This window comes from Oppia nitens, unplaced genomic scaffold (genome assembly GCF_028296485.1).
Source record: "Oppia nitens isolate AA-2021 unplaced genomic scaffold, nextdenovo-longstitch-racon4-pilon3 scaffold3_pilon_pilon_pilon, whole genome shotgun sequence".
Taxonomy (NCBI): Eukaryota; Metazoa; Arthropoda; class Arachnida; order Sarcoptiformes; family Oppiidae; genus Oppia; species Oppia nitens.
The window spans coordinates 4,031,316-4,057,798 of record NW_026533221.1 but is presented as its reverse complement, the minus strand read 5'-3'; the positions used below and the strand labels follow the sequence as shown (position 1 = coordinate 4,057,798).

Sequence of the window (26,483 nt, the reverse complement as noted above, 5' to 3'; positions counted from 1 at the left end):
TATAAACAAAAATTAACATATTGTATATTAAATATAGATTTTTATTTTATTTCTATTTTTTATCTTGATTTATTTTAATTTAATTATCAGAAAACAAAAATTATTATAAACATAACGGTTTTCTAAAAATTATATTGTTATTAAATAATTGTTATTAATTTTTTAACATATATATTAGTTATAAAAATATATAATACATGCAATGCATTGTATTATAGTGTATTAAATTATAAAAAGCCAAAATCCAATACCTTGTATTATCCTAACCCTGATTAAGACATTATTAATATTATATAGTATAGTATTGTTCATTAGAGGTATGAACCGAACAGTTTTTAAAACCGGAACCGAACCGAAACTGTAATTTATACATAAGTAACGTTATAAATAAATTAATATTTAAGTAATTATACTTAAAACTAATATTAAATTTTTAATATATCACACTTAAGATAATATGAGACTATATATTATTTTTAATTAATTTGGTAAACAATTTTTAAAATAAAAATAGATAAGTTTATATTGATAACAAATATTCAAAAATAATTATTATATGTCTAAAACCGAAACCGTTTCAAATCTAAACTGAATAATAGAAATCGGAACCAAAACACAGGAACCGAAACCGCTCTAAAAAACGTTTTGCTTCCGATTTCAGTCGGTTCCGAACTCTACTGTCTATATTTGATTAACTTTTCTATAGTAGAGTTTATTTATGAATATATATATAATATCTGGAAAACTATTAAATAAAATTATAAGAAATTATTGGAAACACAGAAAGACTTTCCAAAATTATAGCATAAAATTTTTAATAAATTATTTTAAATACTTTTTTTAATTATATAAAAATAAATAAAAAGTTAAACAATAATTTTGTAAAGTCGTTCTGTGTTTCCAATAATTTTCTTATAATTTTATTTAATTGTTTTCGAGATATTAATTTTCAAAGAATCTAATATAGTATTGATTTTGAATGTATATATATATATAGTAAATATATATAACTTTACATTCGAAATCAATGCCAACTTTACATGTTTAGAGGTGTATTATCTCAAAATCTATTGTCAATTTTTATTAAATTTGGTTAAAATATAGTTTTATTATATTTCCGAAATATACTATTGAATATAAAATTTAAAAATATTTATATTAATTTTTAAAAATACACATAAAGTGGACTCCATTGGTCTCGGTATTGATTGAACTTAAATTATACACAAATTTATTTGAATCAATACCAATACCAATGGAATCCAGTTTAATGTTAAACTGATTAACACACGAATTAGTCATTGAAATTATAATATAATTTTTTTTGTATATAAAATTAACGGTAGATTTTGAGATATTAACCTCTAAACGTGTAAAGTTAGTGTTCATTTCGATTGTATATAATATTATAATTTATAAATATATGATATTTGAAAAATGTCGATTTTTAATTTGCTTTAAATATATAAAATGTTTATACAATTTGTTTTGTACAACTTTGTAAAGTATTCATATGCATTAATCAACTTTTAATTTTTATTTATTATATATTATGGATATATTATTACTTAAATTTTAACATATCTATAAAACGAAAAATGATATATATATATGTCGTATAGTATTATACGGTATATAACATATAATTAATTCATTACATAAGTTGTTGTAAATATAAAAAATTGTTTGTAATATCTTTTATACATTCAAATAAAAAGCGATATTTCAATTTAATTTTATACATTGTATTCATTAGAGTGTCAATTGGAGCCATAATAGCACATGTTATAGTATTTTATATAAAAATAGCATAAATAGTGTACATATATACAGTACTAGTATACTGTATATATGTATATATATAACATACAACACATTGATTGAGTTACGGGTTGGTTTGGACGGTCGACTCCCCCGATGATGTAGTCCGTGAACCATGCAATGCATGGTTGGATGGGCTTTCATACGGATTGATATAAAGTTTTATAGATTAAATTTCTCGGACCCCCTGCCCATCATCTCAAAGAACAATTGAATGACTGGAGATATTGTAAAAAACAAGGTTTGCCTCTATGTTAGCAACGCTTTGCAACACAAATAAAGCAGTCATTCAGTCAAACACACAACACATATAGCAAACGGCAACAGATGTGATGCCCATTGACTTAGGAGTAGTGTTACTCTTCATTGCATTCAATGACAATCACTTTTGACTGTCGACTTGTTTTCTCAATTAATTCGTTACATATTTTTAATAGCGCTATAAATGTTTGCTACATATATATGATATATGTATTAAGTTATTATGTCATCATTGGTGCCAATTTCTCTCCAAATAACTATTTAACACATAATAGTATTGCATATAAGTATTGTATTAATACTGTAATTATAGACAATCCCTAATCCGTGCGAAAGTCATGCTTATTAGTAAAATATAGTCTATGTTTAGTATTATATTAAATTAAATATTGTATTATACAGTTATAGTGTGGATAACTTTTGGCAAACTTTTGTTTGGCACTCATTCCTCATCTAATTAATCGCGAATTCAATGCATTTGTGTTAATATTTCAATCATTTTCTCTCTATTGTTAGTATCGATACATTTGTTTCATTTCATTCATACATCTATTTCTCTCTCTTTCTGCTCCATTAAATCGTTTCTCATTATAACCCAACTCTCTCTCTCTCTCTCTCTCTCTCTCTCTCTCTCTCTCTCTCTCTCTCTCTCTCTCTCTCTTCACTCTATTTTCAATTGACATCTCATTTATTTTAGTTAAATATCTCACTTTATAGAAAAATATTGAGCAAACAATATTTTTTAATAAGTAGTCATTATCGAAATAATTATTTTTATTATATCTCTATTTTAACTTTATATTTAAATTAATAATTTTTTCTATAAAGATAAGCTAATGCTATACATTGTATTATATACTGTATTTATATTTATCAATAGCAAACAATGTTTATTAATAAAAGCAGTTTTTTATTTGCTGTATTTGTGGTTTATTTGCAGTTTTATATATCAATGTAGTATAAATACAGTTTACAATACATGTATACTATACATAGTATTGTATTAAAATATAAGTATAAAATGATTTTTATATACTTTAATTTATTTGACTGAATAACACAAACTACATGTAAGTATTGATTTCATTTGTTAGCAACAAAATAAATATTAACGATTAGCACACCATTAGTGTATGTTTTAATACATTTGTATTTTTCCAAAGCAATAGTATTTTATTTTGATTGCATTACACGCTATCATTTGGTGTTATGTTTGCAATAGTTTGTGAAAACTAATGTGTTTTCACTGTTTCAAAGTAGGCTGTGATTCAAAAAATAACTGTAATAGTAGTCATGGGATTGATTTTCATAATAAAGGACACGATTTCAATGATGCAAAACACAGACACAGACACAACAACAACATCAAAGTCTTGTGCCATATATATGATGACATATCCGTACATATATTAGACAACAGTCCACTCAATAAGTGGAAAGAGTTGAGCAAAACTTAGCTGTCCTTTGCTATACATAATAGCATATCGTGTATAGCATCGACTGTTATGGACATAACAGTGCATTTCGTTTGCATTATATGGCCAGTGAGGGGACCGACACATCCTGACTGACCGGAAAGTACATCAATTGCTTTTCAATGCTTGGATTTTCAATTATTTTATTTCATTCAATACTTGTTTTTCTTTCTCTAAACAAACTCTTTCTTATTATTAATACATCTTTAATACAATCAATGACTTATTATTGCTTTGAAATATTTTATTTTCTACACTTTGGACACTAATATAAGTTTAATAATACAGTATACTAACTCTTAAATGACAATAATATTTCATTTTTCTCACAATTAAATAGTTTTATTAAACAGTATTATTATTATGAATTAATCAAATTAAAACATTACTTTTAAAACTTATTAAATTATTATAAAGTATTTTTATATTCATTATATTTAATTACTAACAGTTAAATCAACAATAAAAAGTATTTTTATTTAATTAACTTTACATTTAATATGGAAAAACTTTAATAAATTAATTAACAAATATGTGCTACTCATTGATTTTTACAAAAATCAATTCAAGTTTATTAATACAAATAATATTTTTACCAGAGAAATGGTTATATATTATTTATACATTATATATATACAGTATATAGATATATATAATTATTTTTAAATCAATTAAATTAACATAATGAATATATGTAAAAGTTTTAGTGTAAAAAAGCAATAAAAAAATTTACAGAATTATGTATTGATTTTTTAGTTAGATAGACATAAAAATTGTTAATTTTATTATTTATAAATTATAAATATCGACAAATAAAAAAATAATTGTTTATAAATGAAAGAAAATTAATTGTTGACTTCAATTGTCTAATAATATATTGAACTAAACATTGCATAACAGCTGTTATGAGCTTAAAAAGTTTATCAATAAAGATGTATATTATATATAATATATAGCATATACAGTATATCTATATATTATACAGTATATGATAATAATGATAGTGCTGTATAGTTAAACTTTATGATGAATTTAATGTTATATTATTACTGTATTAATAATATTAAATATTATATATAAAGTATTTACTGTATTATAGAAACCGTATTCAATGTTAACATACGTTGACAGTATATCCCTCTATTGAGAGCACATATAGTGATTGTAACAACTTTTTTATTGATAATGAAGACTACATTCTGTGAATCGATGATAATATTAGATAATATTGTGAGGAATGTCGACCACAGACTGAGTTAGTTGTACACATCGGTTACCAATGGATATGTACTACGAGAGCACTGGTAGTCAGCGAGAAATTTATCCGCAGAGCATAGGAGAGCATAATATTTATTGAATTGCTTGTAATTGTGTGAATGATCTCAATAAACACTATAATCAGCAAACAAACTGACAAATTTGTTAATTATATTTATGATATCAATTATTATAGTATATTAATTCATTCATTTTTTGATAAATTATATATATGTTTGACTCTTAGAGATACAATTCTTTAAGACAAATACAGCAATGAATTCATTAAATTGTTTTTTATAATAATTTACTCAATAATATTTATATTTAAAGAATTATTTTTCTCTCGTTATATACATATATATTATATTATTAAATGTTGGATATTTTGGTCAAAGCTTTTAATATAAATAAAAGCTTCGTCCACTGTGTTATCTATTTAATTAATGTATTTTGCATCTATTAGGTTAAATTTGTTAATAAATATATTATCAGTTATTTATTAATATGTATAAATATATATACAGTATTATATCTGGATTAATCAAAACTAGTGATGAATCAAATATAAATTTTTAACCTTTGAAGGTATGTATTTTTTATTGAATATATCATCTTATTATTATAATATAATATATATATATATATTTATAATATGGAAAATAACAAGAATTCAATTATTATTATGTATAATATTAGCATTTTTATGTATTACAAATTGCTAAGCAATCGCTTTTTTATGTAACTCTATTCTTATGTATCAAATGTGTATAAACACCAGTTCCTTAATACATACATTTTATATCAAACACTATAGACATACATAGACACACACATACATACATATATACGAGAATTGCACACTATTTTATTGATGAGAAATGCATTTCCTATCTGTCGAAGCATTTCTCGGTTTCCGCAATCAATTAAATTAAACCTAAATTTTAAATTTAATGTCTTTTCTAATGTAATTTATTTCGCCATTAATTATCGAATGTTTTTATTAATTAAATATTAATTGTATTGAATTAAAAATATAAGTAATAATTTATATATTAATAAAGTATTATATATACAGTATATATGATACTAATATTATATTAAAAGCAAAGATTGCATTTGTTTTACTCTAGACTTGTCTTACTTGACAACAGTAACTAAGGTTTAAACCCAATATTGAAACATATTATACAATCGACTCAATTGAGAGAAACACAAGGTTTTCAACTCTATTGCCATCCGATCTAACAATCAATTCAATACAAACTCGCTTTTATTATTATTTTTATTGCGATTACATATTTAATATTATATTATATCATATCAAATGAAAACATTAAACACTGTATATATATATATATATATATATTGAAACTATAGTTATTACAAATAATTAATAAACAATATTTTTACAGAATTTAAATTTATAATATATTGCAGAATATTCTGATGTGTTATTGTGTTATTTATATATAACATAAATATATATATATATATTAAAAAGTGAGTATGGTTAGTTTGAAATGTAATTACACTTTACAAACAATACTTAAAAGAGTACAGTTTAGTTTATTGTGAATATTGAAGTTTAATTAAATTTATTTCATTTAGTTAGTCAAATAAACATTAGCACATTTGTGTTACTAATATAATTAGTGTAATACTAATATTACTGTAATTTATACAAAATAACATTACAGTATTGTTTTTTCAGTATATTAGCAGTGATGATACATATTAGTTATCGATAGTTAAGTATTATATATTCAGATCTATAGTATAGTTGTGTAGTATTGACACTAAGGACTAACACGAGAAGAGGTCAACCATTGATGAAGTGATGTCTGTCTCACTATAGTTGTCATTAAGTTTATGCAAATCTAATGCTTTTGTCATATGTTTATCTTAAATACAATTTTCTTCGATAATATAATTAAACATTTGTAACAATAATACAAATGTTTGTTTAAAAAATTTAATGTATTTAATGTAAACATAAAAAACTGTTTAATAAAATCATATGTTTTTTCTAATATAAGGCTTACAAGACGTACTCGTGTGGAGAGAGTGTCGTCTGAGTCCAGTGACAGTCATCCTAATTGTCAACTGATTTGTAATGACGACCCGTTTCCATGACGAAGAGGACAGGGCTCCCTTCCGTCCCTTCACTCGGGAGTCACTGGCGGCCATTCAGGCGCGCATTGCCGAAGAAAATGCACGAAAGATCGCTCAACTCGAGGTCAGTGCTAGAGATACTCATTCATCGCATCCTTTATTTGTTACCGTTTTTTATATTTTTTCAAAAGCCGATTCTGTTTTGGTGTCGAAAATCAATTAGTACTGCACTCACTATCCATTATCCCATAAACCACTCTTTCTTATTTTATATCTATGTATTGATATCTATGTATTGACATATATGTATCTATATATATATATATATATATATATATATATATATATATATATGTGTGTGTGTGTGTGTGTGTGTGTGTTTTGTAGTATAACTGCTCAAAATCGGATCAATAAGTGTGTCATTGGATTGCATGCTTTGCATCAAATACTAACTCATTTCAGCCCCAAATGTATATCATTTTCAATGGAATTCCGATTTTAAACACCAATTATGCCATTAATTTATATGCTTTAGATATAGTCTTATACTTCATGAAGTTTTTATAATATTCTATAAAATTAATTATAATAATAATATTATTATTTTTAATAGTAGTAGGAGTAGTAGATAATGTTGTTTTTTGATAATTTCCCAGAATATTCTTGTATTATACTGATATACTGATGTATAAACTTATTGATAATCACACAAATGTTACTATAATATTGATATTTATAGTAACTGTGTGCAAACATTTATGCTATTTATAATATAATATGATTATTGTATTATAATTATATAAATATTAATACAATTTTATTGTTATTAGTATCATACAAATTATTGGATAAATACTTTTCTTAATATTGGCTTAAAATTTTTACAATAATGTTAGCATATAAACAATAGCATTATAATAATAATATTAACAATAATTTAATTAATAGTTTTTTATACATATAATTTTATAATGAAATTCAGATTATATGATTATAGAAACAATATATATTTTAAAATGAATATTTATAAAAATTATAAATACTTGAAATATTAATTAACTATTGATAAACAATAGTCAATAAAATATGGGTGACTTATATATTAAAATTTGATAATAAAAAATATAATTAATTATCTCTACTATTGGGTTTAACATAATAAAATCAATAATAATTTAAAATTCAACAAATTAGCGATATTTTTATAATGAAAGGTTTTCTTATTATAAAAAATTTATGCATTAATATATTTTACGGCTATATTATAACAATTAGGAAACATCTGCAATGTCTACTAAAAGCTATTTTTGTCAAATAAGTAAATTATTAAATAATATAAAATAACTTTTAAGTTTATTTTTATTAATAATATATTACACAAAGAGAATATTTATTCTAAAAATATTTTTAAATAATAAGATTAGTTAACAGTTTTAAGCAATTTGATTTCACAATTTTTACAATTAATTTAAACATTGTTTGTTTTACTTAGTACACTATATTTAAAAAATCGTTATGTTTTTAATTATTAATATATTAAATAAATGAAACAAAAACTTTAATAAATAATGTTTTTATAACAGCATTAATGATAATGACATAAATAATAGTCAAATTGATTTTTATGCACCATTCAATTTTTGATATTTTTAATGCCAAAGATATACAATATAGTCTATGATTAGTATTAATTGATAAATATGTTATATTTTTAAACAATAATTTTATTTATTTTAGAAATTATATTATTATTATTTTTATTGTTTGTCATTGATTTTATAGATATACGATAATATAATAAATAATGCATTATAAATTACGTATTACATTATACAAAAAAAGTGTAATAAACATTTAAAAGTAACAAATTTAATTTAATGGAAATTTATTGCAATTATATTGGCTGAAAATAAATTCGTCCCTACTAATTATTATATAGAAATAGTATAACAATATATATATATATATATTAATAATTATATATAAACATTTAAAATCTCATTTCAATAATTAAAAATCATTTTAATTGATAAAAATCCCTAAATAAAATTGTTAAGTGTTACAGTTTTGTCTACATTTATTAATATTATAAGAAATTAATTGGTTGACTAAATATTCAAAATAAAAATGAATGAATGAATGAATAATATATTATTATTATTATTATTATTATTTAATGATTATAAGAATTTGTTGCACTATTTAATATAATTTTGTGCTAATAAAAGTAAATAATGGATTTTAAAAGAAATATCAATCTAATTTATCAAATATAATTTATTACAATTATAAGTTTCATTTAATTGTTATAATTTGTAAATTACTAAATTAATGTTTTATGTACTATTGATATATTATAACTAATAGAGTGAGACCTATATGGCCCCCCATCACAGTGAGACTATTAAACCCGATCCTATGCTCGAGGCCGGCCTACCTCTGCCGCGAGCCCTTCAAAGGGAATTCCCTCCAGAACTTATAGCAACGCCAATAGAGGATATCGATAAATATTATGAGAACAAAATGGTAAGTCATTTATTTTTTGTGTACAATTCAATACATACAGAATATATACAGTACTGTAGAGACTATTTGTTGTTTCTTTTTTTACTTCATATTGTATTGGCTTATATTAATTAATAGCATCAATATTTTGTGTCACTTTATATTTTTCCTACTCATTATTAATTATTACATTATTAGATAAAAAGGCTTTTCTTATAATAATAATAATAATTATTATAATTATTATTATTATTATTATTAGAGAAAAACTCAATTTACACTATTTTTCTAACTATATCAGCATTTTTATGATATAAGCAAATCATTTTGCATCACTATTTTATGTCTTAATTAATATCCATAACATTATTAATGATTTTATTATTTTTTAGCGAAAAACAAACTAAACTAAAAAAATGCTATTATTAATTTTATAATATAATAATAACATATTATTGATACATTATATAACATTTTAATTGTTATACTGTTTGTCAAGAGATTAATAATTCTTTTGCTTACAATATATATATATATATATATATATATATATATATATATATATAATGAGATTTTTAAATGAAAATTAATAATTCCGTCGAGAGTTTAAAAATATAATATTATATATAAAAATAATTGTTTAATTAAATTATATTTTACACACACAACAGCACCATATTTGGCTAATATTTTCGTATCATTAATTGTTGAGAAAATTGCTATTTAAACAAATTAAGAGATAAAAGAATAATATTATAACTTTATATATATATAAATATTGTTTAATTAAAGTAAATTCAATTATAATATAAAATAATTTTTTTATTCAAATATATGCATTTCAATAATTATGTTATAAATTTATTAATAAATTTCAAATAACAAATATAGTTAATGTAAATAAATAATATTTTAGTTATAATTTATGTTAAATTGTTTATTACAATTAATTTATTATGCATTAATATAGTTATATTTATAGCAGTATATACAATACAATGTATGAGATTATTAACATGAGTTATTTTTTATATAATTAAAATGAAATTTAAATAAAATGTATTTTTCATAAAACAATAACATTAATGACTATAACAGTGTATTAAAACGTGAATTGTCAGAGCATAGGGAGTACCGGTGCTCTCAATGGGTATGGATTCAGTTTGTTTGCTATAAACAGAGCTGAGTTGACGATTGAAATATTCATTTCATGAGTAAAGCTATTAAAATATAACTCTCTCTCTCTCTCTCCAGCAATGAATATTTCACGTCTCTTTTATTGCATCCAAATTATACAGAATATACTGTAATATATTATATGTATTTTTATTTAATATAATTTACCTTTATTATGACCCTAGATATAAAACATACTTATGATATACAGTATATTGACAATACATACTGTCTACAAAAGATTATTATATAAGATTTTAGACATACAATTTTATTCATTGACTTATAACTAATTGATTAAAATAAAATCAATAATTAAACAATAACAAAAATATGACTAAATCAACAAAACAATTGATAGCATTTAAAATAAACTATACGTACATTTAACTTGTTAAGTAAATATCATTATACTAATAATAAATATTGATATTTTAATAACTATTAAAGTGTAGTGTGTGATTATAAACGTGTACATTATTTTTTATTATATCAGAGTTATATTTTATAATAAATTTTTAATTTATATTAAAACTGTATATATCATAGTCTTTAATATATTTTTCATTATATTACAAATGTTGACAAACTCATTAACTCAAGTTTATTAATTATTAGAAATATTTATTATAAGATTTTTATTATATTTATAAGATTGATGTGATTTTTATAATAATAATAATAATAATAATAATATAAATGTATCAATAGGTTAACATGGGTTGAGTTATATATATATATTCAACCGTATAGTAACAAGATTAGGAAAATTGTGTAGACTGTAGTATACGTACAGTATTGTATCGATTAATACGATATATGCAAAACAATTTTTTTATAATTTATAGTCTATGCGAAAAAAGTATGAAAATGTTAAACAAATGACAAAATTGGAGAAATCATTATTAAAAATGTATTTATAAACCGTATAAAATATGCTACTGTACTATTTTAATAGATTATCATTACATTAAATAGTACATATATGATTGTATGTATGTATGTATGTACAGTACTATATGTACTGTATATAGGTATGTATGTTTATATGTAGTATATATATATATGTGCATTTGTTTGTTTATTTATAATTATATTTTTTATATGATTTAATAAATAGAGTTTTGATATATATATACTTTTACAGTATACAAACATACAGAATATATTTCAATTAATAAAAATGATAATATAACTAATTAATATTTTCAAATTTGATGATTTCAATTATATATAAATATATTTGTTTAGTACTTTTAAGAATTTCAAATATTAACATTACATATAGTTTACAGACATCTGTAAGAAATTAATTAATAATTATTTTATTTATATTACAATAAAACAATAAAAACATATTTATTGCAAAATATTAAAAATGTTTATTAGATACTAAATTTTTATTACTACAGTATATAATTTAATATTTTATTATAAAGAATATAATAAAATATAGTGTTAAATATATTATTGTCATTATATTTTTAAAATATTAGACATTATTAAAAAATAAATTTTTAAATATATCAATTAATATTTTTTTTATTTTACTAAAATATAAAAATCTCATAAATAAATAACTTTTATAAAAATAATATTTACTCTACAAAATATTTTAAGATTTTGTTTATTATTAAATTATTTTTAACGGAATTATTGTAGATATTTGTTTAATCATATAAACATAAACGTTAATTGCAATTATTTATTTAATATATTTTTTAGCAACAAATTGATATTATATTTTCAAGTGATATTTATCTAATCAATATTTAGTAAATACTTAAAAGTCTATTATATTGAAATATGTCTAAATTATAATAATTTAATGTTATTTAAAAATAAATGGTATACATTATTATTTACTTTTAACATTTACACAAATGGCATAGAGATAGATAATAGCATATTACTACCGTATATTATTATTATCTACTGGTTTTATAAAATTAAAAAATAGTTTTAATAAATACGTATACATGTATTTGTAAAGATTACAAGTATTAAGAATGTTTTAATAGTATTTTATTTGACATATTGTTATATAATTTTTTTGATACTTAAAATATTATTTATATACTGTATGGTATTTTTTGTTTTTATACTAAATTTATTAATAAATTAAATAATGTATTAATTAAAAATAAATTAATTTAACTAAATTAATTGAGTTATCTAATATATCATACAGCATAGTGATTGAAATGTTATATATGAATACAATAACAATAATATATTTTAAAATCTACATTTTATTTTATATTCTAAAAACTCTATAATGATCTAAAAAAATATCTTATTATTATATTTTAGTAATATTTATATTAGTATTATTTTTTTTTGTATTATTGAATGTGAAACATTTTATTTTGCATACTTATTAGTTATATTTTTTAATATATATAATAGTGATTATTAAGATTCTTAATTTAAATGATATAATTTAATACAGTACTAATTCATTATTGAAACTGCTCAAACACAATTTATTATCAAAATGTTTTTAAACTAAAATTATTTATTAAAATTAAGAAAAATATATTGATTACAATTATTCTAGTTTATATTAAACTGGCCTAACATTTAATATTAATTATAATTTTTTTTAATAATTTCCCATACAATTACTATACAGTATATACAAGTCTTATAGTCTTTTTAAAATAAAGTATAATACATAACTTTTTATTACAATACAACGTGTAATTTATAAGTTTTAAATATTTGAACTATTTTTAAAAACTAATATAATATAATGGAGCATAAAAAAATAATACGTTTAACAATTAAGCTAAATGCATTACACATTTATAAGTTTTTATTAAATGATAAATTTTTTAACATAAATTAATTATAAATAAAAAATATTTTTGATGAAGACATTTACGGTGATCAGCAAAGGTAAAGACATCTTCAGGTTCAGTGCGACCAACGCATTGTGGATATTAGACCCGTTTAATCCGATCCGACGGGTGGCCATCTATATGCTCGTCCATCCCATGTTTAGCTTTTTAGTGATTGTAACAATTTTAGTCAATTGTATATTAATGACATTACCGCCCGAAGACTCCATCGAAAGAACTGAGTATTTAAAATCACTTTTAGTTTATTTTATAAAATTTTTACAAATCATGCTAACTATGTATGATTCGGCTGTGTGTCCACAAACAGAGTCATATTTACGACAATATACACGTTTGAGTCGTGTCTGAAAGTGGCCGCCCGTGGCTTCATATTAGAGCCGTTCACATATCTGAGAGACCCCTGGAATTGGCTCGACTTCGTGGTCATAGCCTTAGCCTACTTAACAATGGGTGTCAAAGAACTGGGAAATCTAAGTGCTTTGAGAACCTTTCGAGTACTTCGAGCCTTAAAAACTGTTGCTATAATCCCTGGTATGACTATTCATATAACAGTATTATCATAGTATCATACAATTGATTATTTTTTATTTTTTTGTGATACTCGTCCAATAAACAGGAATGAAAACCATTGTCGGGGCAGTGATAGAGTCGGTCAAGAATCTAAAGGATGTCATAATCCTGACCTGCTTTTCATTATCCATATTTGCCTTATTGGGACTTCAAGTATATATGGGTGTACTGACACAAAAGTGTGTTATGCTTCCTCCAGAAGGACTGTCCGATATTGAATGGCTAAATTGGGCCTCTAATGAGACCAACTGGTTTTATAAGCAAGGGGCGGCCGAGCCTTATCTATGTGGCAACAGTTCACAGTAATTATTATTTTGTTTTATTATAATAATTAATTTTAATTAAAAGTTATTTATATATTCTGAAGAACAAAATTTTAATATATATATAATAATTATATAATTTGTTTTTGTTTAGACAATGTCCTCCAAACTATTCGTGTTTATTAGGATTTGGCGAAAACCCGAACTTTGGTTACACAAACTTTGACACATTTGGGTGGGCATTGCTGTCATCGTTTCGGTTGATGACTCAGGACGCCTGGGAATCGTTATATCAAATGATATTACGGGTTACCGGTCCGTGGCATATGGGCTTCTTTGTTGTGGTCATATTTTTGGGATCATTTTATCTTTTAAATTTGATTCTCGCCATTGTTGCCATGTCTTATGATGAGCTCCAGAAGAAAGCCGAAGAGGAAGAGGAGGCGGCCGCTGCTGAAGAGGCAGCTTATGCTGAAGCCTGTCGTCTTGCAGAAGAAGAGGCAGCAATGAGAGAGAGCGGTGCAGTGACAGCACAAATGAGACGAGAGAGCGGTGTTGTCAAGAGTCCATCCGATTACTCTTGTCGTTCATATGACATCTATACCAGTGCTGGTGTCGGCGCTCAACACGAAAAGGCAACACCCGATGATAGGGACCTAAAGGAAAGGACGTCCATCAAGAGTGACGACGGAGATAATGGTCTGTCAAACGAACAACGAAACCGATTAAACGGCAAAATGAATAGAAAAGTGAGTCTATTGTCAATATTTGTTGCAATTTATAATCAATTATTAGCAGAATATTCTATTAATTCTAACCAAACACTCTTTATATGCCAAAAAACCCACAAAAATTTAGATATTTCCGCCAATTATGTGTTTTATTAATTAATTTTATTGTATTTTCCTATTATTTTTATTTATTCAATTAATTTTACTTTTATTGTTACTAAAAATTAATTAACATTTATTTAAATTATGTCTAGAATTTCCTAATAAATTTTTATCTTTTGATTAATTTTTATTGATATCAATTGTAGAATATTCATAATGTTTACATAGTTTGTAGAATATAATAATAATTATTATTATATACTATAGTTGTAATGATATCTATATTTTATATTTATTATTATGATATTATTATTATATAAATATTATATTTATTATAGATATTACTATAAATATTATTACCTGTAAGTTATAACTTATAAATGTCATACTATAACCAACTAGTGATCCAAAAAAAAATAGTTGTGTCCCGTGTTGTGGTGTTTTATTTTTAATACAAAATAGCTGTCTTTTCCCCCCATTTTGATATATATACCGAAACTCGTGCCCAAAATGAACACAATATTTAGATTTGGTTTTCAATTATAAGGCGGAACACGAAGTTTCTCGACATTGAATTTGTCGCTCAGGTATACAAATCGCAAGTTTACTATATATTTGTAAATATATATATATATCTCTTTCTGTGACATATGTTTCGGATCACTTTACAGTTGATCCCATTATTTTCATTTATTGTCAGCATTTGCTCTCAAATTCATGGATTATAGAAATTAGTGTTTCGGCTACTGTTCCTCTTATATATCAATATTTAGTGTTAGTTTGATGTAAATCCCAATACATAAATAGTAGAAGTCGTACTAATCGTTCAAAGTGTCGCTCAAAAAGTAGATTAGATGTGAAATGTTAGTCTTAATAATTGACCCAACCGTTCGTGTAGACGGATGTCTCTTAATATTACTTATGTCATGATTTTTGGTGTAATCCCTGTCCATTGAAACTTAATAATTAATGTGTAAACCGTATGTAATAATTTCATTTTTAAATGTTTTAATTTAATACTTATTAATATTTGCTAATATATCTAAATAACAAATGTGTAGTAGTGCTACAAAAAAATAATAGAAAAACCCAATTGACTATTTTTTGGTGTTTTATTTATTATTTGATTTACTATTTTTTTGGTCTAAATTTTTTTTTATTTAATCAAATTCCTTGAAAATATTTTAGTATTTATTGTAAAAATTCGTGAATAAAACAAATATCTAACCCAATTGTTTAAAAATATATATTATTATTATATACTTTTATTATTGAATATGATATGCAATGAAAAATTCAATAGTATCTAAACTATTGTATATAATTTATATTAGAGTTATTAGAGAAAGTAGTGTAAAATGCTGTAGAGTAACGGTATGTTACAATATATATAATTATATATATATATATATATATATATATATATATATATATATATATATATATATATATATATATAGATGTGTCAAATAGTGTAGTTTTGGTACAACCCTAGTGGTAGACCTATTGATAGATTCATAGCGTTTAAAATGTAGCAGAATTGCTGTAATCATTGTTTTGTTGTACTGTAGTGTACGCTATAGTATAGTATAGCGGCTTTAGAGGCATCTTCTAAATGGTAAGCAATGGTAATCAATAGTGCACTGGACTTAATTGGTGATTGTCTTCTGCATCGTCTAAACAACTTTTAGATTGTAGTTAATAATTAGTTATATATTTATTTAGTTAGTTATTAATAATGCAGTGCATGAAGTATAGTATAGATGCATGACTGAGCACCGGTACACACCAATGTATAGCTGTATTTCCGGTTTGTATTTGACAGGCAAGTCTGAGTCTTCCCGGTTCGCCCTTCAATTACCGAAGGGGAAGTCGGGGCAGTCAGTTTAGCGTGACGTGGGCCCGAACCAATGGTCGACGCCTCGGTGATCGTAAGCCGCTAGTGCTTCAAACATACCTCGACGCTCAAGAACACCTGCCCTACGCCGATGATAGTACTGCCGTCACACCGATGTCGGAGGAAAACGGCGCTATCATTATTCCTGTATATAATACAAATCTCAATTCACGCCATTCAAGCTATACATCTCACTCATCCCGTATATCATATACATCTCATGGGGACATCTATGGTCGCGGAGGTGCCCTTTGGACCAAAGAGAGCCAACTTAGATCCCGACGCAATCTACACCAATACTACAATGAGGTTTATTTGACTACCCAACCCATCATCAGCCTAAATGGCCCATTCATTCATTTATTCATTATCTAACAAAAACATTATTCACTTACATTTAGTTTGCACTTTGCATTCATTTGCATGATTTTAGGCAAATATTTAGCTATTAATTTAAATAACAATATCATAATTCAAACATACATTTATTGTTTTTGATACAAACTTAACAAAAATTCATAAAATATTTTCAGTTAATTTAAAAAATAATTTAATTAACAATAAATATAATAAAATATTTTTTGTCATTCTTTTTTCATAATATACCGTAATATTAATATTAATATTATTATATTTATTAATATTATTGTAAATATTTAGTTATATAAAAGAAATATAATATATATTAAGCAAAAATATTTTTGTTATTTGTTTTGTTCACAGGATTTGTTAGATTCTGAGGAATACATGATTGCTGTTAAGCACAGACAACACGAAAACCCATTTCTAGACCAACAGCCGTCTCCACGACAGGCAATGGTTGATATGAAAGGTAATAAATAGTGAGACAATGTTTTATGCTGTTAGTCGTTAATAATTAATAATTATATTAAAATAATATTTTATATCATTTCATAATAACAATAATAATATTATTATTATAGATGTGATGGTACTCAACGATATCATAGAACAGGCGGCCGCCGGACGACAGAGTATTGCCAGAGATAGTGATAGAGGTTTGCATTAATTATTAGATACGGATATATGTGTTGTCAACGATGTTTGTCCTTAATGTCTGTATATATTCAATACAATGTTTAAGTATAGTGTATGTAATACTGTGATACAGTACTTTGTATGTACTGTATGTGTATCTACACTATGTGTGTGTGTGTGTGTGTGTGTGTGTTATGGTGAATGTAAATGTCTGTATAGCTATTAAATGTATTTTATTTAGTATATCATTGGATAATTTATACATTATTATATTTATACGTATTTTATTATTTATTTATTTGCTTGCTTTTATTTTCAATGTATCACATAATCAGGTAAAGTGAACACATAAACACTGTTTATCTAAATGCAAGCATTAGTTTAAAAATAATTGATGGAAACATTGAATTATAAAACCTATAAATTAAAAAATGTTAGATATTTTTATATAATATTTTAAAATATGGTGGTTATGGTGATGGAGACATTAATTATTAACGCATAATATTTGGCAAATTTTAGTTATACCTTATTTTTATGAACTTAAAGTCTACATAATTTACTGTAAATTTACAGTACTATAACTGTAATGTATTTTATGTGATTTATATACTTAAAGCATACTTTTCCTCTTAACTCCATAACTCATACAAATGGTTAAAATGTCAAAACCTTTTATATTTTGATGTATTAGTTGTTTATATAAAGACTATATTATATAAATGATAAAAATATGTTTATTTTTGAGTCTAATTTCTCATTTATAAACTTGTTTTTAGCATATCATGTTTTAATAGTTACATTAATACAACTTAAATGTTTATTACTTTATTTAATTGCTTATTGGATGTGTTGTTATTGATGTAGATATTGATGTTGTTGTTGATGTTTTTGGTGTTGTTGTTGATAATTGTTTGTGATGTATATGAATGAATGGCAATAAAGAGCGGACATAATAAACATTATACAGTTTCCATCTATTATTTTCCATCAGATAAAGATGAGGGCGAAAGGCCTCTCTTTAAAGAGAGATTTCTCACCGGTTGTCTCAAGTGTATAGATATTCTGTGTGTTTGGGACTGTTGTTGGTGTTGGGTTCGCGTCCAGGAGTTGGTCGCCCTTATTGTGTTCGACCCATTCATGGAGCTGTTCATCACACTATGCATTGTTGTCAACACACTATTCATGGCTATGGATCACTACAATATGGATAAAGACTTTGAAAATGCACTACAAAATGGAAATTATGTGAGCATTGGAATAACCATACCTACCATTTCATACCTAACCATAACTACACCAGTCATTACATGACACGAATATTTCATTACTTTTCATATGATTATTATTATTATTATTATTATTAAATACATTACAATATATTGCTATAGATATTACAAATACATAATACATTGTCAATGCATATCATGTCTCATTTTTATTACACATTATGCTATTTGATGCCACAAATCGTTGATTAAAATAACTTAATAATTGATATAATCATAACTTATGACTTTCACTATTTCAAAACTTTTAGTGATTTTCATAATTTGTCTATTTTTGTTATTTTTTGTTTCCTTTAACCTCATTAATTGAATATTAATTTATTTTATTAAGTTTTTTATTGAATATTATAACAAACACTGTACCGATTAGTACATATACAGAATAATTACACATAAGAATAAATTAGTTGAAATATTAGAAATTAGTAGAAACATAATTTAAATTTAAATTAACATAAATAATAGTATAATATATTTAAATTATTATTAATGATTTGTATATTTAAAAATAGTTTTTTACGGCCACCTTTGCCATTGAAGCGGGAATGAAATTGATAGCATTGAGTCCAAAGTTTTACTTTCGCGAGGGTTGGAATATATTTGATTTTGTTATCGTTGTCTTATCGTTATTAGAGTTAGGGTTGGCCTCTGTCTCAGGTCTATCAGTGCTTCGCTCATTTAGATTAGTGAGTATATAATATATATATATATATTACTGTATTAATTATCATTGGATTTTTAAATTTATTATAAAAAAAATTATGAAACATTTTATTTGTTATAAATTTCAATTTTTTAAAAATAGTTACGAGTATTCAAATTAGCCAAGTCTTGGCCGACACTGAATCTTCTCATCTCTATTATGGGTAAAGCTGTGGGAGATTTAGGAAATCTAACGTTTGTGTTGGCTATCATTATATTCATATTTGCTGTAATGGGAATGCAATTGTTTGGCAAAAACTATACAATTGAAAAGTATGTCTTTTCTTATATATTGGATCTAATGATTTTATACCAAAATTAATAATCATTTAAATTGTTTAACATTTTTCATCAATAGTTTTAAAGGCGAAGACATTCCGCGTTGGAATTTCGTGGACTTTATGCACTCATTTATGATAGTGTTTCGGGTTTTGTGCGGTGAATGGATTGAATCCATGTGGGACTGTATGCGAGTTTCGGGCGCACCGTGTGTTCCCTTTTTTCTGGCCACTGTAGTCATCGGCAATTTAGTTGTACTCAACCTATTTTTAGCCCTATTACTCTCATCGTTCGGTGCATCAAATCTGTCGGCTCCGACATCCGATAGCGCCGACACTAAGAAATTACAAGAAGCCTTCGATAGATTCTCAAGAGGAGCCAAATGGATAAAAAATATAACACTTCAAAGCTTAAAAGTATTGTTATATAATATATGATATAATTTAATATATTGAAAAAAATATTTATAAATTTATTTTTTAGGTGATTCGGTCAAAAACTCGCAATCAAATTGGAGACCAAACAGCAGACATAAGAGAGGAAATGGATGATATGGGCGGTGGAGATATAGTTTTGATGGACGGGCAGGTTATAAGAGACAAGAAAAGTCCCAAAGAACACACTGAACTGGAAGTGGTTGTGGGCGACGGTTTGGAGATTGCAATACAGGGCGGAAAACTCAAGTTTCAAAATAGTGCCCGAAATGTATTGAATTCAGTCAAATTGGGAAACGCTATAAAAGACGCACAAATGGATAAAATTAAGATAAATGCAGAAAATAAAGTAACTCTCGATGGCAAAGATGAGGACAATCTGAGCAACAATTCATTTAATAGCCTCAAAAAGCCGTCCAGTCGTTCATCACTCGATGAGGACAAGAAAGATAGCGAAGACCTCTTAGGATCAAAGGAAGAGCTCAACAAAAATGGAGAAATTAATGGAATGGCAGAGAATCTCGAGGCGGATAAGTTAGAGACAGCAACGGCTGATGTAATTATTAGCGAATATCCATCCGATTGTTTTCCCGACCCATTGTATAAGTACTGTCCCTCTTGTTTGGATGAAACACCGTTTCTGTTAAAATGGAAAGAAATTAGACTCAGATGCTATCAATTCGTTGAACACAAATACTTTGAAACACTTGTGATTACATTAATTTTGATTAGTAGTATGGCTTTGGTATGTATTATACATATATGAGCTAATCATTTAATTTTAATTATTTGCATTTAAATTTGTTGCAAATAATACACTTTTATTAGGCCTTAGAGGACGTAAACTTTAAGAAAGACGAAGTGTTTATGGAGTACTTGGGATATATGGATAAGTTCTTTACAGTCATATTCTTGTTTGAAATGTTAATTAAATGGTTGGCCTTTGGCTTCAAAAAGTATTTCACAAACGCCTGGTGTTGGCTTGACTTTGTCATTGTTATGGTGAGACCTAATTGATTAAGTCTAATATACATATTTTCAATTATTATTATTTTGTTTTATATAAATATATATATATATATATATATAATTATATATATGATTTTTTATTTGTTTATATATATATATTAATCAAATATTTATTAATCAAACTTTTTAACTCAACTTACGGTAAACATAATATCATTTTTATAAATTTATATATACATAAATTAAGCTTAGATTTAGACTTTCAATCAAAAATATCTAATAATGAATGTATTAATTAAAAAAAAGTGTCAATTGTATGGATGAATGTTATATATATATATAGATAAAATGACAGATTTAGAGCTTTTTTTAGAGATAAAGAGAGAGAAAGATATATATATATAATCACATTATTATAAATAAATGATAGAAAAAGCTTCATACACTCAAAATGGGTATCCAATTGAGTTGAATATAAGGCTTGAATTGAACGTTTGGCTGCACCTTAATAGGTATCCTTATTTAACTGGGCTGTTGGCTTAGCAGGTTTAGGCAAAATACCTGCTTTCAAAACCATGCGAACATTGCGGGCGTTGCGGCCGTTGAGAGCAATGTCCCGATTGGAAGGCATGAGAGTAAGTGCCAAATCCATTGATACAATCAAATCAAATTCAAAAAATCTCTAAAATTTTTATCTAAACTATCAAATAACCCATTGATTCAAACAAAATAGATATTAGAAATCGAATTTTTTAGGCGAATGTTTTCAATATTTAATTTTTTCAATATTAGCTTTAATTGTGTGCAACTGTTAAGCTATAAATTCTGTAGCAAATGTAGAATATTCTGTGCTGTAGTCGTGCTTACAATAGGTTAGCACATAATGTCAATTATCAATGCAAATGTCAATGTGTCTGTATATACTGTATATATATGTATATGTTTGCAATTTTGTCTCAATTGTTATTGTCTTTGTCGTAAAACATAGCTGTGGTGTTATTACTTAGAAAAAGTCATTAGTTTTTAGCAGATATGCTGACCAAATAAAATAAAATGTTATGATTGATATATGAACTCTTATATTTCGGTAAGTAATGGTTTGATATAAAAAAATTAGTTGAAAATGAAAAATGTCATATAATTTCATACCTTTTAGTACTGTTTTGTTTGTATAATTGGTATGATATATCAATACGAGTTATTAAATAATTTATTTGCCACCTCCTCGTCCGTAACCCTCTCTGGGTGTGTGTGTGTCTCACCCGCAATAGGTATCTGTGATCAATCTGATAGCCACGTGGTTCGGTGCCGGAAGAATCCAAGCCTTCAAAACTATGCGAACTCTTCGAGCACTTCGACCTCTAAGAGCATTGTCTCGATTCCAAGGAATGCGGGTAAGAGTCACAATAATGACCACAATTTTTGTTATACCATTGCCTGGGTTTACAATCAACTAAATCAACGATTTTTGATATTTGTTACCAACAAAAAATAAGAGACAATTATTATATTGAATGTTATGTTATGATATACAATATTAAAAATACATTGGATGTATAGTTTGTAATGGTAATGATTTGTTTAATTAAAAAAAGGTAAGTGTAGTAATAATGTTGAGTTCATTAAAGTTGGTCTAAAAAAACTGGTCGTTTAAATCGGTAAGTAATCCATTAATTGCATGTTAATCGTTGCTTCTGATGTCGACGTCATAAATACACACATATTTTTATTTTTTGCTTTGCAATCAATTATTTTATATCATTTTTTATATACTTGTTTAACAGTATTATGCATTCCGTGAATCCCATAAAAATTAATGTCACTTAAAAAGATCTAAAATCAATATATAAATAATAAATAAATAATATTATATTCAGTATATTTCAGTAATTCCTTACAATAAAGTTCTTATACTGTATTTGTTAGCAAACAAACAAATGGCTTAATATTTAAAATATAAATTTTATATATTATTATAACCATTGAAAATAGTAAATTTAAAATTTAAAACAAAATATATTCTGCTAACAAATAATTCAAGAGCTTTAATGTTATTTATAAATATATATATAAGTTATTTGTCCCTAAATCCTAATGATAGTATAAATTAAATATTATATATAAATGTATTATTTTGGTCATCAAATGTAAGGTTGTGGTGAACGCTCTAATCCAAGCGATTCCGGCCATCTTTAATGTACTTCTCGTTTGTCTAATATTTTGGTTAATCTTCTCAATAATGGGCGTTCAGTTGTTTTTGGGAAAGTTTTATCAATGTGTGGACGCAAAGACATTAAAGAAATACAATTCATCATATATTCCCAATAAGATTGCGTGTGAGTCCACTAATGGCACCCTCTGGTATAACCCACAGATCAACTTCGACAATGTCCTCAACGCATATCTCGCTCTCTTCCAAGTGGTATGACTTGTGGAAGCAATTCGTTTGCTTTTGAATTATTAATTAATTTTTATTTGTTTTTTATTCATTTTAAAGGCTACTTTCAAGGGTTGGCTACAAATCATGGATAACGCCATCGACTCTCAACCCAAAGAGTTTGATCAGCCGGAAAAAGAAGTCAATTTGTATATGTATTTGTATTTCGTATTCTTCATAATCTTCGGCTCATTCTTTACGCTCAATCTGTTTATTGGAGTCATTATTGACAACTTTAACGAACAGAAGAAAAAAGCCGGCGGTTCTCTTGAGATGTTTATGACCGAAGACCAGAAAAAATACTATAACGCCATGAAGAAAATGGGATCAAAGAAACCAATGAAAGCTATACCCCGTCCTCGGGTAAGATGTCTTTTCATCTGTTTGTTTGTTTGTTTGTTATTAGCAAATGATAAAAATATTGATTAATTTATTTGAATGATTATTAGTTTAAACTTCAAGCAATAATCTTTGATGTGACCACAAACAAGAAGTTTGATATGATTATCATGTTATTCATTGCTCTTAATATGATAATAATGGCAATGGAACAGTTCCAGGCGTCCGAAACCTATAACCTGGTCCTCGAACGGCTCAATCTGTTTTTCATCGCAGTCTTCACAGCTGAATGTATGCTCAAGATATTTGGTCTTCGGTGGCATTATTTCAAAGAGCCGTGGAATATGTTTGACTTTGTTGTCGTCCTCCTCTCTATATTAGGTATAACTATCACTGATATTATAAAAACTTATAAAACAATAATATCTGAAAATATATTTTGTCTTTGATTTGTGATCACAAAACAGGTGTTCTTCTCAAAGATTTAATTGCAAAATATTTCTTTTCGCCGACTCTGTTACGTGTGGTCCGTGTTGTCAAAGTCGGTCGTGTCTTACGTCTAGTGAAGGGCGCGCGTGGCATAAGAACTCTGTTGTTCGCACTGGCGATGTCTTTGCCGGCGCTCTTTAACATCTGTTTGCTACTGTTTCTTGTGATCTTCATATACGCCATCTTCGGGATGTCGTTCTTCATGAATGTAAAGCAACGCTACGGTATAGACGAGACATTCAATTTTGGCACTTTTTTCAAGTCATTCATCCTATTATTTCAAATGTCGACGTCCGCCGGTTGGAGTGAAGTATTAGAAGCTATTATGGATGAGACCCGATGTGAACTTCCTAAGGGGGACTTTGAGGGCAATTGTGGGAACCGTCCCATCGCTATCGCCTTTCTTGTCTCATATCTCATTATAGGCTTTTTAATTATCATCAATATGTATATCGCTGTCATCTTAGAGAACTATAGTCAGGCTACAGAAGATGTTCACGAAGGACTTACCGATGATGACTATGAAATGTATTATGAAATTTGGCAAAAGTTTGATCCGAAAGGCACTCAATTCATACCATTTCATGCATTGTCTGACTTTGTTAACGCATTGGAAGAACCACTTCAGATACCTAAGCCTAATAAATATAAGTTAATATCAATGGATATTCCCATTTGTGTGGGAGATATGTGCTATTGTGTCGACATTTTAGACGCACTGACCAAAGACTTTTTTGCCCGAAAGGGTCACGTCATCGAAGAGACGGCTGAGTTGGCAGAAGTGGCTCCCGTGAAGTTGGGTGAGTTTGAACACATCAGCAGTACTTTGTGGCGACAAAGAGAGGGCTATTGCTCTACAGTTATACAACAGTGTTGGAGAGATTACAAGGAAAGACGTGATAGAGCTAAGACTGACGGTGCAAATGATGATGACTTGTCAGTCATGCAGTCGACAGCTATTCTTGTCGAAAGTGACGGCAATGTTACCAAATATGGGCACAAAGTGGTCATTCATTCCCGATCGCCAAGTATTTCAAGCAGTCGTTTCACTGATGTCTGACATCTCTCACATACAACTAATGTGATAATTATTATTATTATTAGTATTGATATTATAATTGTTATTATTGTTATTATTAATAATTTTTTCATCAATGATCTCCCATTCTATCAAATATTTATCAATTATTTCATACTTTTTTTATATATAAAATCTACTTATAATTAAAATAATTAAATGGACTCCAAATCCTATCAACATTTCAACGATCGATCGATTATTTTTTAATCGCAAGAAATATTTAGACCAGTTTTGCACTTTTTATTCAAAACAAAAATCATCTAAATATTGTTAATAATAATAATAATAATAATAATAAATATACATTAATTAATAATTGCTATAAAAAGCAACAAAAAATGTGCACAAAATCTCTCTTCAAATATACATCTCATTATTAAACAGAATATTCTTAATATGTATTGTACGTGCATTTTAAGCACGCGTTT

General features: G+C 25.7%; 1 protein-coding gene across 7 annotated transcripts; it reads left to right on the top strand.

Moving 5' to 3' along the window:
- The first annotated feature begins 5,351 nt into the window (after nt 1-5,351).
- LOC128958715 (sodium channel protein para-like) lies at nt 5,352-26,091 on the top strand. Of its 7 annotated transcripts, none has more exons than XM_054304622.1 (22): nt 5,352-5,402; nt 6,854-7,053; nt 9,297-9,455; nt 13,490-13,695; nt 13,782-14,005; nt 14,091-14,346; nt 14,462-15,056; nt 16,966-17,346; nt 17,761-17,869; nt 17,982-18,056; nt 19,031-19,284; nt 19,838-20,011; nt 20,131-20,300; nt 20,386-20,722; nt 20,790-21,485; nt 21,569-21,742; nt 22,222-22,344; nt 22,981-23,103; nt 23,862-24,131; nt 24,207-24,509; nt 24,596-24,866; nt 24,953-26,091. In XM_054304622.1, the coding sequence occupies exons 2-22, from the start codon at nt 6,931-6,933 to the stop codon at nt 26,032-26,034; spliced, it is 6,105 nt and encodes a 2,034-aa protein (XP_054160597.1). In that variant the 5' UTR covers nt 5,352-5,402; nt 6,854-6,930; the 3' UTR covers nt 26,035-26,091. The 7 variants fall into 7 exon arrangements, with proteins under 7 accessions (XP_054160597.1, XP_054160596.1, XP_054160602.1 ...); XM_054304621.1 differs by having other exon boundaries at nt 19,007-19,284; XM_054304627.1 differs by lacking the exon at nt 16,966-17,346.
- The last annotated feature ends 392 nt before the right edge of the window (nt 26,092-26,483 follow it).